We start from the raw sequence: 16974 nt of genomic DNA, 5'->3' as shown, positions 1-16974 counted from the left end.
TTATAAACCCCAAGATTATCACAGGAGGACACTAACAGGCCTAAATATTCAGGACAGAAGGGGACTTGTTTTCCTCTTACATTGAAACAAAGACTCTTGGACAGGATCATTAGAGATTTTTTTTTTGCCTGTTTGATAATCAAAGTATATTGGACAGCAAACAAAAGAAATGTTCAGCCAGCCAAGTCTTCTACTTTATTTTTACTCTTCTATTCTAACATAATTAACATATTTCTCAAGGTTTATTTAGTTTCCCAGAGTCTTATTTTATATAAGTATCATTGGGGAGCTTGATTACAAAGTCTTGATTTGTGCATATAAAGTGAGATTTTATTACCCTGGGAGAGAAGTCAAGGACAAGGTAATTATGGGAGAAAACAGTTGAGAAAAAATTAAGAAATCAGGAAAAATAATATGCTAGCTCTTCCTCTTGCACTTGTTTTCTTTGCATCCTGGTGTAACTAGGATTGTTCTCCTAAGTCACAGAAAGGAGAGTAAAGGGTGGTAACTGTTCATTTTCAGCTTTGAATTTGAGAACTGTTCTTTTTATAACAACTCCTTTTAGTGTTTTTATATCTGCTTAATGAGCATCTGTAATGGATACTGGGGAAAGTTCAAAATGACACTTCATTTTTGTTGTGGATGCAGAGTGTAAACGTTCCCATTAGCTGGAGATTGGTCTGTACTTACAGCACTTCACTGCTCTGCCCACAAAACACTTTGCTTTCAGAAGAGCCTGGCACATCTGAAACCCTTCTAGAGCCGGGCTGGGATTGAGCCGTGCCCTGTTCCCATCCCAGATGACACTGGGTATGACACTGGGCATGTGACCACCACGGGAACAGGACACAGAGCTGGGATTTGCCTTCTCCATGAGGGTCCTGCCCCTTGGCCCGTGTCACTTCACTGGGTCACCTCGCCCTGTGTTTCACATCTCCACATCACGAGGGAGGGTTGATGGGCTCAAAAGTTCTTTCTTCCCCCTCAACTGTGTCAGTAATAAAAAGGGCTCCAAGGCTGTGGAGCGTAACCTTCTCTCCTCCTGCAGTTCCCCCTCTGGGCACCGGTGCTGCTCCCACCCAGCCACGCTGGGAACCCCTGTCGGGGAGCTCCTGGTGTGCTGAGAAACAATAAAGAGGCCACTCTGCTTTGTCTGCAGTCTGGAGCAAATCACAACTCCTCTCTCATTGCACACACAAGATTTGTGAAGGTTATTAATAATCAAGTGCTTCAAAGGCAGAGGTTGACAATTTTAATTAGTATTGTAAGACTTTGTAAGCTCTGTTTCTAAAATGGAAAATTTAGCACAGCAGCCTTGTTTGAACTCTCCAAATTAAGAACAAACAGAAGTTGACAGATATGCTACTAAAGCATCAAGAAAATCCTTTATTGTTTACCATTGAACAGCAGTGTCCACAGCACTGCCATCCTGTAGAAAGTGGGGTCTGAGGCTGTTATTCTTTTCCAGTCCACATAGATTGAAAACACAAGCAGACCTGAACCCAAACCCCTGATCTGACTGAACCAGGCCTCCAGTTTGTCTGGGATCAATCCCGTGGTCAGAGAGAGGGGAGTGGAGTGGCAAAGGACAGCTCCCTGAGCCCATGAAATATTTTATCACTGCTGTTAGACTGACTGCCATTTTGCAAAGTCTTCTTAGTTGGGTAATCCAGTTCTGGATGTGTTTGACTAATAACAATTCTCTTGTTAAAAACAAATCGTGGTTTTAATTTAATAGGGTTAGTCATATAAAGCGTGATTTTGTGTCAGCAAAGCCTTTCTTTCTGACAAACAGTGTAATTTATGACAATCTAGTTAGCAGTAAATGACATTAATCTGACCACTATGCCATTCTGTTCCTGGGGAATAATGTTCCCTCTTAATCAATAGCTGGGTGAATGCTCCTTTGCATTCCTTATCAAATGACAGCCAGATGGTGCTGGTAAATTCATTCCAGCAGGATTTTAGAATTAGCTGGGTTTGTACTATTGTTAATCCTCTGCTGTCTGTGCCACCAGGACCTGCCCACCTGTTTCCAGTAAGCCTGGAGTTCTCAGCCCTAGGAAGCAGTCTAGCCAGGGGGTTACTCAGCCACAGGGCAGCCAAGAAGCATCTCAAGCAGTGAGGCCTTTTTTCTGCAGTAAGAAGAAGGGAAAAGCAAATAAAAGCAGTATCTTGCAGAAACAGCCAGCTAGGACTGCCCAGCTCTGAGTTCATCCCTCAACACCCTGGTCCCTTCTGAAGAAGTTTCAAAGTTTCTTAAGACTGCAGGAGCTGTGTTCCTTGGGGCACAGTAACTGGGGCTGGCAGCTGCCATCCCATCATTTACTGACTTCTGGGCCATCAAAGTGTCTACGAGACCTTTTCCTTCGTAATCACTTTGTTGCATAGCAACAATAATTTTGTCTCCAACCTATTGATCCAACATAACATGTAATCCCTTCACACCATTAAAAAGGAAAGCATATGGCAGCTCTAGGCTGGGAACCACTGGCTTTTGAAGTGAGGGGCAGTTAATCCCCACTTAACCAGGGGGGGATGGAGTAAGCTGTAAGCTCTGTTGGGGCTCGGAGGATGCATTAGATGCCTGAGCCAATTAACCCGTGTTCTGGGAGAAGAGTCTGGTTCACACTCGTCCTCCCCTTCCTCATCTTTTCTCTTGTGCAGCTGCAGTCCATTCCAGGTGGGCTTTGCTGCAATAAGCACCCCTGTGCAGTGCCCACAGATCCCTAGGCACCCCTTCCCTCTGCAGCACTGGGCTGACATGGGGCAGCACAGGGGGAGGGGAAAGTCCAGCCCCTGCAAACACCAGTTTCAGAATTACATGGCTGGAATTCCTCAGGCCTCTTGCTCATAGGGCAGTGGTTTGGCAGGGCAGTCGTCTGGCCTGATAACCTGGGTGGTTTTTTTATACCCCTGAACTCAGGACTTTGGCATCTGAAACAGGATCTGCTCTGGGGTCATGAGTATAAAGTTAAGGTCAGAAACACTCAGGGAACTTTGAACAGAACACTTAGAGCTTTGCTCCCACTCAGGCAAAGTATTTCCCCCCAGCATGGGCACAGGATGGCTCCTGGGGCTGGATCATCTCACCGAGGTGTCTCACTGCTGCCAGAGTGTGCAGGGAGCCCAGGCTCCCATGAGTGGACTGCTAGATCTTCCTGCATAAAAAGCTTGGTATCCACAAAGCAGCTAAATCCTCCTTAGGCCTGTCTTCATTTTTCTCACTTGCATATAGCACTGAGTGAAGTGTAGGTCCAAAGTCTGGGGTTGCTAATTTGAGCAGGATTTGGGAGGTAAGTCCTATGTTATTTAAAACAACACCTAAAAGAGTCAGTTCAAGCTAATTTCCACACATCAAACACAAACTCGCCAAACAGACTTTAAAAATAAAAATCAAAATAATATTGTTACAGTGGAAATGTCAGTGGAAGTGTTGCAGTGAATCAGGAGCCAGATTGGGATCTGAACATGCTGTGAGAGCAGAGCGAAGGCTTCCAAGTCTCTGTGTCCCAAACCTCTGTATGGTTTGCTGTCGTGTAGAGCACAGGCTGGAAAATAGCACAGCCTTCACCTAAAAGGTATTTCTGTGGCTAGAGGAGTGGCTACTAATAATCCTTTCTTTTCTATCCTTTGAACAGTATTCAGGTTTTCAGCAAACAGCAGACAAGTGCTTTGTGTGTGGACACCTCATAATGGAAATGGTAAGAGACCTAAATCCCTGACACGGGCTAGCTCACTTTTCCTGTACTTTGGGGAGTGCACTGTCACACTTTGTGCTTTTTCCCTACCCAGGCTGGCATTGTGCCTTCACTGCTGTCAGTGCAGTTTTTGAAACAGTAAATGAAAATGCCTTCATGCTCTATTACTGTTGAGTACAAGAAGTTTGGCTTCTTTGCTACCTGAGATCATGGGAGGCTGTTGTCAGTTACAAAGAAATTGAATTTTAATACTAAAGGGGGAAAATACAGCACAACTTTGTATGAGAACATGGCACAGGAACACAGGTTGTGCTCTGTAAGACTGTAGGTGACAGGTGGGTGGAATCTAGAGTGGAGAAGGACATTATCAATGTTCCTGAGGTTTGTCGCCCACTCTTTGACTTGCTTTATTTACCCTCTGTCACTTGCTCCATGTCATTTAAAATGCACTGTTGCCACTGGGATCTGTAGGGAGCCAGAAGCCAGAGTTACTTTTGTAATAAAAAAAATCAGAGGGCTACGGGTTGGGCCAGATACTGCTGGCATCATTTCAGTGGGGGAAAGTAGGAAGAGTTTAGTCTGCTCTTCCTAAGCAGAAATTCCTAAACAAAATGAAGTGGCTTGCACAACAAAGTGCAGATTCTGTACATATCTGTTTTCCTCTTGCCCTAAAGTGTGCACAAGCTTCAGTGTGCCTAAAGAAGTAACTGCTGCGTTGCACACACGGAGGTTCAGTAGGAGCTGGAACGGAGACCTCACTAATGAGGATTCTGGCTCGGATCCTGGCACCACTGGTTGGACAAGGATATTGTTCGTTTTAGCCCAAGAGCAAATTTCTGGGGTTGTGTCATGCTGGGAGGGGGAGGGGGATCCTGACTCGCATGCTTTGAGCTGGCCCTTAATTGCAGAGTCCCAGGCAAGAGTCCATAATGTCTTGTTGGTGCAGCTCAGTAGCTGGAAGCTTGGCAGGTGCTTGTCTGCCTTTCTCCCATCAGCAAGTGTGCTCTGGCAAAAGGAAACGGCTCTGGGAGCTCCAGGAATTAAGCAGTGTTACTTGGCTAATTCCTGTGGGTTCCTCCCTGGGAACGTGGCCCAGCCATGCCCCTGAGCCAGCCCAGGGCAGAGCTGGGGCTGAGCTGGGCCCAGGGCAGAGCTGGGGCTGAGCTGGGCTCAGGGCAGAGCTGGGGCTGAGCTGGGCTCAGGGCAGAGCTGGGGCTGTGCTGGGCTCAGGGCAGAGCTGGGGCTGAGCTGGGCTCAGGGCAGAGCTGGGGCTGAGCTGGGCTCAGGGCAGAGCTGGGGCTGAGCTGGGCTCAGGGCAGAGCTGGGGCTGAGCTGGGCTCAGGGCAGAGCTGGGGCTGAGCTGGGCCCAGGGCAGAGCTGGGGCTGTGCTGGGCTCAGGGCAGAGCTGGGGCTGGGCTGGGGTCAGGGCAGAGCTGGGGCTGAGCTGGGCCCAGGGCAGAGCTGAGCTGGGCTCAGGGCAGAGCTGGGGCTGAGCTGGGCCCAGGGCAGAGCTGAGCTGGGCCCAGGGCAGAGCTGGGGCTGAGCTGGGCCCAGGGCAGAGCTGAGCTGGGCTCAGGGCAGAGCTGGGGCTGAGCTGGGCTCAGGGCAGAGCTGGGGCTGAGCTGGGCTCAGGGCAGAGCTGGGGCTGAGCTGGGTTCAGGGCAGAGCTGGGCTGGGGTCAGGGCAGCTGGGTGAGCCCTGGGCAGTGCCCCCTGTGCCCTTGGGCTGCACAGCCTCCACAGCAGCACGGCACAGGTATGAGCTGTTTCTGACCAGGAATGGGCTTGCAGGTCAGAGAGAGCCTGATGCCACTCACTGAACACAAAGCTACAGGGCTTCATTAGAGAGGAAAAAAAGGTTAAATTAAATTGGCATTTTTTCCTATGTGCCAGTACTTATTTCCTGTTGATATAATCTTCATTCATAAAATCATCTACAGGGCCATGAGAGCTTGGGCTGTGGAGATTTTTTGTCTTGAGCTTACTAGCATCTCCAGGCTGAGCACTGCTGCTAGCAGATGCTTTTGGAAATTACCTTCCAAAGGTATTTTTCACACCTGAAGTGAATGGAGTTGGTCCTATAACCTGTTGAGAGCTGCCTGAAGATGATACTGTGTCTCACTCTTCCCAAGCTGTGGGCTTGGGGCATCCTCCTTAATGTCCCAGTGCCACAGTGGGTGTTCCATACAAGGATGCCAGGAGGGAGGGGATCCATTCTGAAGTACCTCTAAAATGCAGTAGGGAAGGGCAGCATGGGAAAAGCCTGAGCAGGTGGATGAATCAGTATCCAATCACGTGGATACACATGGAATTTTATCAGAAACGAGTGGCCCTCTATGACTGAGCAATAACCAGTCAGTAACTGTGGTGGATTAGGATCTTTAATTAATAAAGGGACACCTCTGTAATTGCTTGTTTTGTTATTTTACTTTTTGAGATTGAGCAATGACCAGTTTGGATTCTGTCTGTCACAGCCTGTTAAATTCTGTGCAGTAGCTCTGTCTGCCATAATTTGTGTTTGGGATTTTCCAAGAAGTGGTCTGTGGAGCCGTGTTTAATTCCCACTGACAGTCCTGGCCCTGCAGAGCTGAAGCTGATGGGCGTTAGCCTGATTTTCAGCTCTCTCTCTTCACTGGGAGAGCACTGAAACCCATTGGAATAAGCAAGTCTGATTGTTTTAAGAGGCCCCTTGCTGACAGATCTGCAGAGTGGTAATTTCATCCCAAAGTGCTTTTCTCACTGTCATTATTAGGAATGAGTGAGACACAGCAGTATATGGGGGGGGCAGAAGTCTCATTTAATCCTGTATCCACTTATTTTGTTGTTTGTTTCCTAAGATCTTACAGGCCCTTGGGAAGTCCTACCATCCTGGCTGCTTCCGCTGCGTGGTGTGTAACGAGTGTTTGGATGGAGTGCCCTTCACCGTGGACGTGGAGAACAATATTTACTGTGTCAAAGACTACCACACGTGAGTCCACACACCCACTGCATGCTTGGAAAATTAGAGTAGGTAAATTATTGAGATATATACTCCCATTTGCTCAGATGTCCCTCAACTGCTGCTTTCATGTGTTGCATTTGTAAAGTACTTTAAAGTTTATTAAAGGGCACTTCATGGGCCCAGTGTGGCATCCAGTGGCCAAGTGAGGCTGCAAATCAAGTTGTGTCAGAGGATGCTTTTCTTGGGGGCTGTTATTTCAGGACTTCCAATACTAATTGTATCAGGCCAATTCTGCAAGTGGTGGAAGATCCTGCTGGCTGTTTCTGAGAGTTGAGCTTCTGGTAGTGCATGACACGAGTGCAAGCTGTGTTAACCAAGACTGGACAGTGCACATGTAATTAGCAGGCAGTGTTAGAATGATTTCAGCCTTACCAGACAAAAGGTTTAAGGGATTGCTTTTGGACTTCTTTCTGATCCTGCTCAAAGGCAGGATACTCTTAGCTCCAGTCAACCAAAAGCTCAGCTTATGCAGCAAGAGTAACTCACCCTGAATGGACCCTGTTGGTGCCAAGCTGACCGTGCTATGAGAACACAGAGTGTTGGCCCAGTGGTTGGCATAAAATGCAGCTGTGGGCCATAAGCCCAGCTGGTGTGTTAAGTGAGTACATCCCAGCCATGAGCAGCCCCTGTCCTATTTAGCAGGTTATGGCTTTCTGATGTCAGACTGTGACAGTCCCCAAGTCAAGAGCTGCTTTGCAGGCGGTGCATCGAGTCTGGAAGAATTTGAATGGCTTTATAAGTAAAGGAAGGAAAGAGAAAGGGCATGTGCAGGAAGAGGGCTGGATTCACTATGCCTGGAGGTCAGGAAGACCTAAGCAATAAAGCTGGGGCAGATCAACCTCTCCCAAATCTCATTTTTGCTGAATACCATCAAAGAATTAGAGGTGTTTCCAATCCTGTGGATCTCCATTTTGCTGAAAACAAGGCATGATTAGAATAGCTCCTTTGGTTCTACTTTTTAAAGAAGCTTTTGATGTGATTTGAACACTCTCTTCTTGCACCCTAGGGTTTTTGCACCAAAATGTGCTTCCTGTAACCAGCCAATCCTCCCAGCACAGGTACGTGTTAACATGCACTGGGTCCCTACAGAAAACAGCTGTTGGCATAGGAACACTTCCTAAAAACACACCAGATGCTTTTCCTCCATCTTCCAGAATCTGTACTGTTAGATACTGCATTAAACACAGTTCAGCAGTAAAGTCACTCCCAAACCTTCCGCAGAGGTTGTAGTAGTAGTGTTGTAGTGTTGTAGTAGTGTTGTAGTAGTCACCATACTTATGCAGCACAGGACTTTGTATCTTTAGGGTGCCTTCCAGCTCCTAATTATGCTGGTAGAAGTCTCATTTAATTGAAAACCCTGACTGGGGCTCCAACAACAACCCAAGCAGTAAAACCCTTGAAATGACATCTGATGTTACCCTGCCCCTGTGAGAAGCCCACACATTCTGTCATCCTGGGGTGGCAACCAAAGTGCTTAAAGGCATGGAAAAGGCAACAACAAAGTTGGCTAAAATGGAAGGCAGGTGAAACCTGCTTGCAGCTTCAGCCCCAGTGGTGTCAGCACAGTTAGACTTGGGCATTAAGTGGTGCTCCCCCATGCTCTGCTGGGTGCGGGGCCCTCCAAGTTCCCATTGCTGAGGTCACTGACCAGCTCATTTGTAAACAAGGGCCTCAGCTTGTCCTCTTGCCATGTTTATAGAGCCAGAGCTTGCCTCCTATAAGCTGCTGTGCCCCAGTAAAGCCTGTGGCTGGAGCCTCTCACATGCCCCATCACTCTGCATGTTACTCTCATTTGTCATTAGAGTTTCTCTTACTTGGCCAGGTCTCACATCACTAAAAACCTTCTAAAGGCTGGGCCAGAATTGCTTGTTCTGGTGGTGGGTTGTGAGGAGAAAACCCCTATGTAAATGTCCCCTAGGTTTCCTAGGTTAGTTCAAGTCTAGCAGTGCAGGTACCGACTTGCCCACTGCTTCTCTCAGACATAGTCCACGTCATACCTGCTGCTCTAACCACACCTGGAGCTGGAAACAAGGCAAGGCAACACATTTAATGAGCTCTGGCTTCAGAGGCTTCACAGTGGATCAGGAAGGGAGCCTGTGAGGTTACCAGAAGGGTATGGGCTGCTCTGCAGGGCCTGGGGCTCAGCCAGGAATTACACAACGCCCCTGCACCCACCCTCACGCTGAGGTTTTGGCCTGTGCAGGTAATTACCTGCCAGACTGGTATGTCAGTCCCTGTGGGCTGCATACAGTGACATGTGCATGTGCAAAAGAGCTGTGCAGCAGAGGGTTTGAGGGGAGTAAAAGTCCTGGAAAACACACCAGGATGCCTACTAGGAAAAGTTACCCAATCAGCAGGTTTTTGACTGGTCACTCGTTCAGATCCTGGGTGCCCTTGGAAAATTATTTCATTTCAAAACTAATTTGTCCCTTGAGGATGAAGTTTTGGCCACACTTCCCAAATGGCTTCTCCAGCTCAGATGTGTCAGAGACCCACAGTGCTGCTGAACAGCCAAACCAGAGGTGCAGGGCCATCCGTGCACCAGGGGACGGGACCCTGAGGGGTCCCAGAGCTGTGCTGTGCAGGGGGAGAGGGGATCCCCCATGGAATCAGCTCTCCAAAGAGCCAGGCTGGGCACTGAGTGACCACTGAGAAACGCTGTGTAGGCACCACTCTTACTCTGTCTGTGCTTCCCACCAGGGCTCCGAGGAGACCATCCGGGTGGTGTCGATGGACAAGGACTACCACGTGGAGTGCTACCACTGCGAGGTGAGCTGGGACCCCTGCCCACCCCAACAGCAGCTCTGGGCAGGGTTTGACCCACTGCAGGGCTGTGCCTGCTGGCTCTGCACTCCTGGGCAGGGCACTGCCCCACGGCTCAGGCGGGCAGGGCTGGAAGTGGGCTTGGGTTGGGTTTTTTACCCAATAGAATAACTTCAAAGCTGGGTTTGAGTGGTTGGGTTGGATTTTCTCAATACTTCCAGATGGGGAGAGAACAAAGAGTAGATGCCAGTTCTCTATTTCCTCATCTCTGGATACAGGCCATAGGGCTCTAATCTGAGCAGACTTGAATTCACATGGCCTGTGCAGGGAAGAACCCTGACTGGAAGGCTTTTTGGGGGATCTGATTTTTCCCTTCTGAATTCCTTACTAGAAAAGAGATAAGGATACCACTGACTGACTCTCACTTTTTGGGGAGTAGTTTCTTATTATGCAGAACATTTAAACACAACTTGTGGCAGATCAATTTGTGGAATTAGTGCTCTTGCTTTGGAGAGGAGAGCTGAGTTCATCATGAACTCTGCATCCAGGAACATGAGGAGGGAAACAAACTCTCTAAGTTGGGATCAACCAAAAACTTCCCTTTCGCTGTAGGTCTGGTGCTCTGATATAACATATGAATATCCACACAGAGCCTAAGTTTTAGCACCAGAGGCAGCAGTGCAGCAATGCCATCTTCACACACTGTTGTGCACAAGGTTTTACAAAGAGCCTTCTGATTAAGGGAGAAATAACAAAATTATGGACATCTTGAAACGTTATGTCCCTAAATGTAAGGAAGACCCCATGCACTCAGCTGCCTCCTTCCAACAGAGACACCTGATACTCCATCCTTTTCTATTAATTTTTCAGGAGAAACTGGCACAGGAAATCGCAGTATTTTGGAGAGCAGTACTTCCCTCCTTCTTCCCCCATCTCTTGCTTTGTGCAGGCTTCACCTCAGATGACAGCTCCCTCCCCTTCTCTCTCAGGCTTTTGACTTTATGCTAGAATGTCCCACTGGGGGTTTATTTTCAGTTCTGTTTCATTATTCATTTCCTCGTTCTCCTTCCCATTTGAGGCAAATCAGGCTGCCTCCACATCTGCCCCGAGAGGCAGAGTGCACTTCTGTACAGACATCAGGAGCTGGCCATGTGTCAGCAGGGGTGGGTCACTGCCTCATGGTCTCAGAGCAGGCTGTCAGACTGTACAGCTGTCCCCAAATGCTGCTGGACGAGTTAGTGCCAGTATTTTGAGGAATGCTACCATGACTTCTGCATCCTCACCTGGTGGCTGCAGTCAGTGGTCAGGTTGGAAATTTTGCTGCTTTTCTGCATCATTTGTGTGCAACCACTTCACTTCTGCAGAGAAGTTCGAGCAGTTACTCATCAACAGACCCCCAGTGTGGAACTGGAACCCACTGACAAGGTCCCTCCTTGCACAGAGGGAATTCCATTTTGGAAAGGCAAAGAGATGTCAACACTTGGCACATCTGTAGGGTGTCTCAAATTGGTAAATTCTAATTTTAAATCTTACATAAATGGCTATAAAATTATTACATAATATCTAGCAACACACAGAAAATTACCTTGGCAGAAACTTTGATTTTGGCCTCACTAAACTAACATTCCAGTTTTAAAGCTCACTTTAAAACCCATTTTCAGCCTTATTTCAGCATTGTAAAATTTGAGGATTTAAACTTGAGCTGTGAAAGGTGAAAAATCATTCTTCGTGTCCAATTAACAGCTTTTTATTCATTTTCAGTCCAAAATAACCTATATGCCCAATTTTTTCCTATTTCCCCCTTTCTATTAAGTGCACAGATACACATTTAGAATCTCTGGTTTCTCAGGACTGGTCACAGTAACAATTTTTAAGTATTTAACGTATTTGAAACATCAAATCTGAGCACCAAATTTCCATGATTTTTAAATGCCCTCAAGATTATAATGATGGCAGCTGAAAATCAGTATTGTTTCTGTTGCAGGCTACAGAACAGTCAGCAGGCAGGATTACTGGTAGCTGCTTTTCTGTTTCTCTCTGTTCCTGTTCTGTTGTTCACCCACGTTGTCCCTGTAGTTATGTGCCAGTCCCAGAGGTACCAGCATTTCCAGTAAAGTTGGATAATTGGCCTTGAAGTCTTTAATTTTTTTTTAATTCCAAATTAGAGAAAGTGTAGTGCTGCTTCAGACATGTCTCATCTCCCCCCTTTTCCCCACTCCTCTCATTCTCTGCTTGTGCTCTCTCTGCTCTTGTGTTGCAGCATCAGCTCCTCCTCTGTTCCAACCCCTCCCACGTTGTATTTCTCAGGGTCAGTCCTTGCCCTGCTTTTTGGCCAATTTGCATCAATATTTATGAGCTGAAGAAGAGACTAGAATGGGAAACAGTGGTGGAAGAGAGGCTGGGTACTGCTCTGGAGTGCCCTGTTTGAGTTCAGGGATGTTGGTGTGGATTGTCAGGGCCCCCCCCAGCCTGTCGGGGTTGCTGCTCTGGAGGCAGGGAGGGAGCTCTGGGGTTGTGCAGGACAGGGCAGCAGTGCTGGGAGGTGCCCTGCCTGACTCCCTCACTAACCTGGGCTGTCTGTGTCTCCTCCAGGACTGTGGCTTGCAGCTCAATGATGAGGAAGGCCATCGTTGTTACCCTTTAGAGGGCCACCTGCTCTGCCACAGCTGTCACATCAGGCGCCTCAACATCAAACTGCCATCACATCCCCCTCCCAGCTACCCCATGCATGTCACAGAACTCTGAGGGACATTGCCAGGATCAATTGAAAGAGAAGACAAATATGTAAAAGTGACTTTCGTGTTCCTTTAAAGATGAGATTCCAGTAATAACCACCTAAACCAGCTATTTATTTTTTGAATCAGAGGTGAAGGGTCCTTTTTTGATCTTGTACATATGCATTCTTTTATCTAGACATTTTCACTGAGACACCATCTACTTGAACAAATAATTCACCACTAAACTGTAACTGTAAATGGCAGCATTTCTAAAACAATGGTACAAAGGGCTGTTCTGCACTCCCTGCTCACTTCCTTCAGCGATTTCACCCGAGTGAGGAGAGTAGAATTACTTTCCAAAAGTTAGCACCTTATCATATTGCAGCAGGCATGATAAGATAAATGCTAGCATTTTAGCTAGTTTTGGTGAATTCTGGTCTTAGAGAATACTTGGATTCCCAGCAGCAGTGGGGAGGAGGCAGGTGGGTGTTTGTAGCCAGGACAGGCTCAGCACAGGCTCAGCATCCTGTGAGGCCAGTTCTCCATCCTACAAGGTTCCACAGTCATCCAAAGACTAATTATTGGGCTTGTTAGAGAAGTATGGCAAGCACTTCATGTAAAACCCATGTTACAGAGGATTATCCCCAAAAGGTTGGCACGTGCAGGGTTAGCAGTTGCAGGGTGGCACAGCCCCTGGAATTGCTGGCTGGGTACAAGGTAGCCATGGTTTCCAAACTCACTCATATCAACTGGACCATTTGGCACTTACTAAAGAATTCATCTTTCAAACCTGTTTGTTGTTTAATAGGGTTAGCTGCCCCTTTCTATGCAAAAATACATTTGTCTTTATACGGCTTGTTTGATACAAGACTTCATCTGTTACCAACTGCTTCATGATTGTATGTTGAGACATTATTAAAGAAAGAGAGGGACAGTGGTTTTGTATTACCTTTTCAGCTTTGTGTTCTTTTCTGGATTACTTTTGAACTGATTAGGGGGATTGTCTTCATTGGAAAACAAAGTACCGTTTAACAGAAATAAGAATTTAGAGAGTCAGGTCATTGAAACATTGGTATTTTCCAACAAGTATTAGCTGTACATAGAATGTACACACTTCCATGTTTTGCATAAGCTTTTACAGTACCCTCAGAGCTCTGGGGGAAAATATATGTCTTCCATATAGGAAGTTAAATGAATCTTTTTTTATGGTTTGTTTTCTACCATGTGCTGGTGATTTACATGCAAATCACACATCTGTATGTCTAAAAAATTCCTTGTGTTCTCATGAGAATCGATCCAGCCTTCCTGAAGTTGCCATTTATCATTGCTGTCTTTAACTGTGTTCAAAATTGCAATAAAATAAAATTCTTCTGCTCCAGAGGAAGTGGAAATTCCAGAGCAGATTCACTGCATGTGTAAATGGGGACGTTTCCCTGCCAGTTCTCCCCACGCTGAGAATGGGAGCGATCGGGTCGGAAATGATCCCGTGTTCAATTCACCAGGCAGGCTGATGAGATGACTTATTTGGCAACACCATTGCAGTTTAGTTTCTTATGCTCCATTGACTTTTTGAAAGCCATTTGTGGTGCTCTTGAAAAGCACAAAGAGCATCCAATGGACACTAATTCCTAAGTGGAATAATTAACTCCCTTAACAGAACTTTTTGATAGTCTGGAATTTTCTTATGGGGGAAGGGGGGGTGGGCAGGAAAAATTCCTGAGAACTATTTTTGTCTGTCAGTAAGGAACAAAAGGTACACTTCCTGAACTTTTGCCAGCCTTCCATTGGCCTAGATTAACCTGTCCTCCTGAATGCTTCTGGGCAAGTCAGATGCTCTTTTAAAAAGTCATTTTTTACTTAGTATATATCAGTTTATAATTAACATATTTAATGTGAGCCCCAGGTTTTGGAGGAATTGCAGTGCAACCAGTAGCCCCATTTCTACACTGTGGCCCAAGAGGCCTGGCCTGCAAACCAGAGGCCAGTGGGTGCATGTGCACTTTGCATTTGCAAGCACTCTCTCTGTGTCCATAGTCAGCAGCCCAGCCTCAGGAGGAGTGGAACTGTGTGTGCCAGCAACTGCTAGAAAAGGGGGAAAAATTGGTTTAAACTGGGTAGTATGACTAGGTGAGTTCCTTAAGGTTATTACAACCATGGAAGATACCAGAGCTTCAGGATAAACTTTTAGCATCAGCTGCAGGGCAGTGCTTTCTCCTTTGAAGGAGCTGCCTTGGACCACCTTTAGCTTGGAGGCATTTTCACTCACTTGTCTTTACAGTGTGTACTGAGGAACCCAAAATAAGGAAAGAACCATTAAAATGCCGAGAGAAGGTTTGTGTCTGTTCCTGGGAGCAAATGATCCCATAACAGTACTTGCTGGACTGGAAAAGTGCTTTGCTTTACCAGGAGAGAAGCAAAACCCCCAAGCTGACAGTGGCCAGAGCTGGAGGTGACTGACCCTGGCACTTGGACCTGTCCTCTGCCAGGATCTTCCCAAGCACTTCACCTCCTTCTGGGGCAAGTTTCAGTTTCCAACATACTTTCCAAGGCACAGCAAACTCAACCATGTACATACCAGACCTTTTCTTCTTCTTTTTTTTTTTTTAAACGATCATCCCGTAGAACAGAATAATATTTAATTTTATTTCTCATGTTGATCTGTGAGTCTCTTGTAGTTCTACACAGCTCTGATCTGTTAAGTATCACCAAAAGGTGATATTTCAGTACAGAATAAGCAATTTGTTTAAAAGCAGAAAGCAGCAGTTGTTGTTCCAGTATTTTCTATAGACAGATGCATTCCATTACTGTATTAGGAAGTACAGCTTTGCTTTTCCAACATTTACTATGAAAGCTGGAGCTTGAGTGAAATTTGCCAGTTTGGAGTTTTGGTTTGATTTCCCCCCCCCCTCAAATCAAAGAGAAAAATAAAATCAAACCTAAGATAATGATGTGCTGTACTCTTTAGTGCAAGTGGCAGTTTCTGCACATTACCTCCTGCCTGGGAATTACGTAAACAAGAAAGTTTCTTTTAGTGATTTTCTTACTGAGTATTCTTACCTGAAATCAGTTCAACACAGACTTCCCGGGTTCATTTTATGATGTGATTGTTCTTCAGAAGCCTTTGCTGTACTTTCAGAATGTTTCCATAAAGTTCAAACAATAACAACCTGTTCTCATTTGCATCAGGACTGCACCTTCTCCCCTTGGGTGGGGAATATTCCCAAGTCCCTGCAGCCCAGAGCTGTTGTGGGGATGCAGAGTCCCGTCCAGGGGAGGAGTGTTCCAAAGAAAGGACCAAAATACTTATTTGAAAACAAAACAAAAGAATGCACTCAGATAACTGACCTTACAGAGAGGGTTTGTTTGGGTTTCTTTCCTTTCCCTTTCACTTGTGTGCACGTGTGTGTATATATTTTGTAAGGTGGAGCTTCAAAAGGAAAACATGGTTAGAGGAGCTCTTTAAGACCAGAAATTCCAGAGTAGTAAAGTAAACCAAAGCTCTGAAGGAGACAAAAGCTGCTTTCTTGTGTTTCAAGAAAAGTTTAAAAGTTTGTGATTCATCCTGTAACTAATGCCGTAAACTAGAGTATATAATTTGACTTAAATTAAGTTTTCATTTGAGAAATATTTTCATTTTCTTTAAAAGAATATAGTTTTCTTCCAAGAACTTGGACCAACGTTGATTTTTATTTTGTAGGAAATATATGAATTCCCAGTTTGTATATCATGTAACTAGTTTACATGCTGAAAATATACATTAGTTTAACTATTTTTGTATATATATCCTTGTAAAACCTTTCAATGTGCTTCTGTCTTTTAGTCTTTAGAATTACTTGTGGTTTTGTGTTTCAGTGTTTGATTCCCTTGATTATTGAAGAAAAAAATTGGGAAATGTAGATTTATTTATCTAAAGAAGAAGCAACTTGCTATCATCTTAAGTTATTTAATATTGAAGTCAGAAGTTTCATTTAACCTTAGATGCTATAATCTGCTTTTTTTCAATAAAGACATTTTGTAGTTATCTTTGTTTTTGTAGTTTGTTGTGCATAAGAATTTTATTTTTTTAAATCTAGGTGGGCACTAAACAATTTTCAGGAGAGCCTGGTATTGCCCACAGAAATGCCTGACTGATATTAATTGATTGCAGCTGCATTCATGAAAGATTTTGGTCCTCCAGTGCAAGTGTTACTAATTAAGGTCTAAAATATGCCCACAGCTAACGTTCTGCAGCTGCACTTAGAAAGGAATTTAGCCACTCTGGCAAGTTTTAATTAAGCTTTAACCAGTCTGGCTAGTTCACATGTAGGACAGTCAGTAGTGAGGGACATTTGCTTTCCAAGACTCCTGTTATTTTTTGGAGTGTTCAGAAGAGACTTGCCTGGGCTATGAACTTACACAGCTTTAAGCACTTGGACCTTGGACTGGGGAATTTTCTCCATGTTCTTGCTGAGTCACAGGAATTCAGAAACTGTAGCCAGAGCTTTGATGGGATCAAAGAGATGCATTTTTTAGGTATTTTACCTTTCTGAAGCTTTTTGCCACTTCCTTGTCTCCAGTGTCATGGCACAGATGGAGCTTGGTCACATTTACCTTCCTCACCCCTTGGGCTTGTCGAGCAGAACGTGCATCAGTTCTGGCATCTTGTCTCCAGCTGTGGCCTGGGGAAAGAGGACAAGAACCAGTTTCTTCCTTGTTTCCTCATATCCAGTGGCTTTCCATTAAGCCTTTCCATTAAGCTAGTCAGTCTGCTCTCCCTGTGACTGTTCTTCCCTCCAGTGACTCACAGAAGTCAA

General features: G+C 45.6%; 1 protein-coding gene across 1 annotated transcript in view; it reads left to right on the top strand.

Annotated features, from left to right (window-relative positions):
• WTIP (WT1 interacting protein) overlaps window positions 1-16203 on the top strand; it is an 86004-nt gene extending 69801 nt beyond the window's left edge. The window contains exons 4-8 of the mRNA XM_051805812.1: window positions 3642-3704; window positions 6538-6668; window positions 7708-7759; window positions 9402-9470; window positions 12057-16203. Coding sequence (XP_051661772.1) covers window positions 3642-3704; window positions 6538-6668; window positions 7708-7759; window positions 9402-9470; window positions 12057-12209 — 468 coding nt within the window. The 3' untranslated portion in view covers window positions 12210-16203. The remainder of the gene's footprint in view (window positions 1-3641; window positions 3705-6537; window positions 6669-7707; window positions 7760-9401; window positions 9471-12056) is intronic.
• Window positions 16204-16974: the final 771 nt, after the last annotated feature.

Source organism: Manacus candei, unplaced genomic scaffold, assembly GCF_025592945.1.
Source record: "Manacus candei isolate 608988 ecotype Guabito, Panama unplaced genomic scaffold, ASM2559294v1 h1tg000065l, whole genome shotgun sequence".
NCBI classification, from domain to species: Eukaryota; Metazoa; Chordata; class Aves; order Passeriformes; family Pipridae; genus Manacus; species Manacus candei.
Note: the sequence above shows the minus strand (reverse complement) of the source record. Positions and strands in the feature narration are given on the sequence as shown.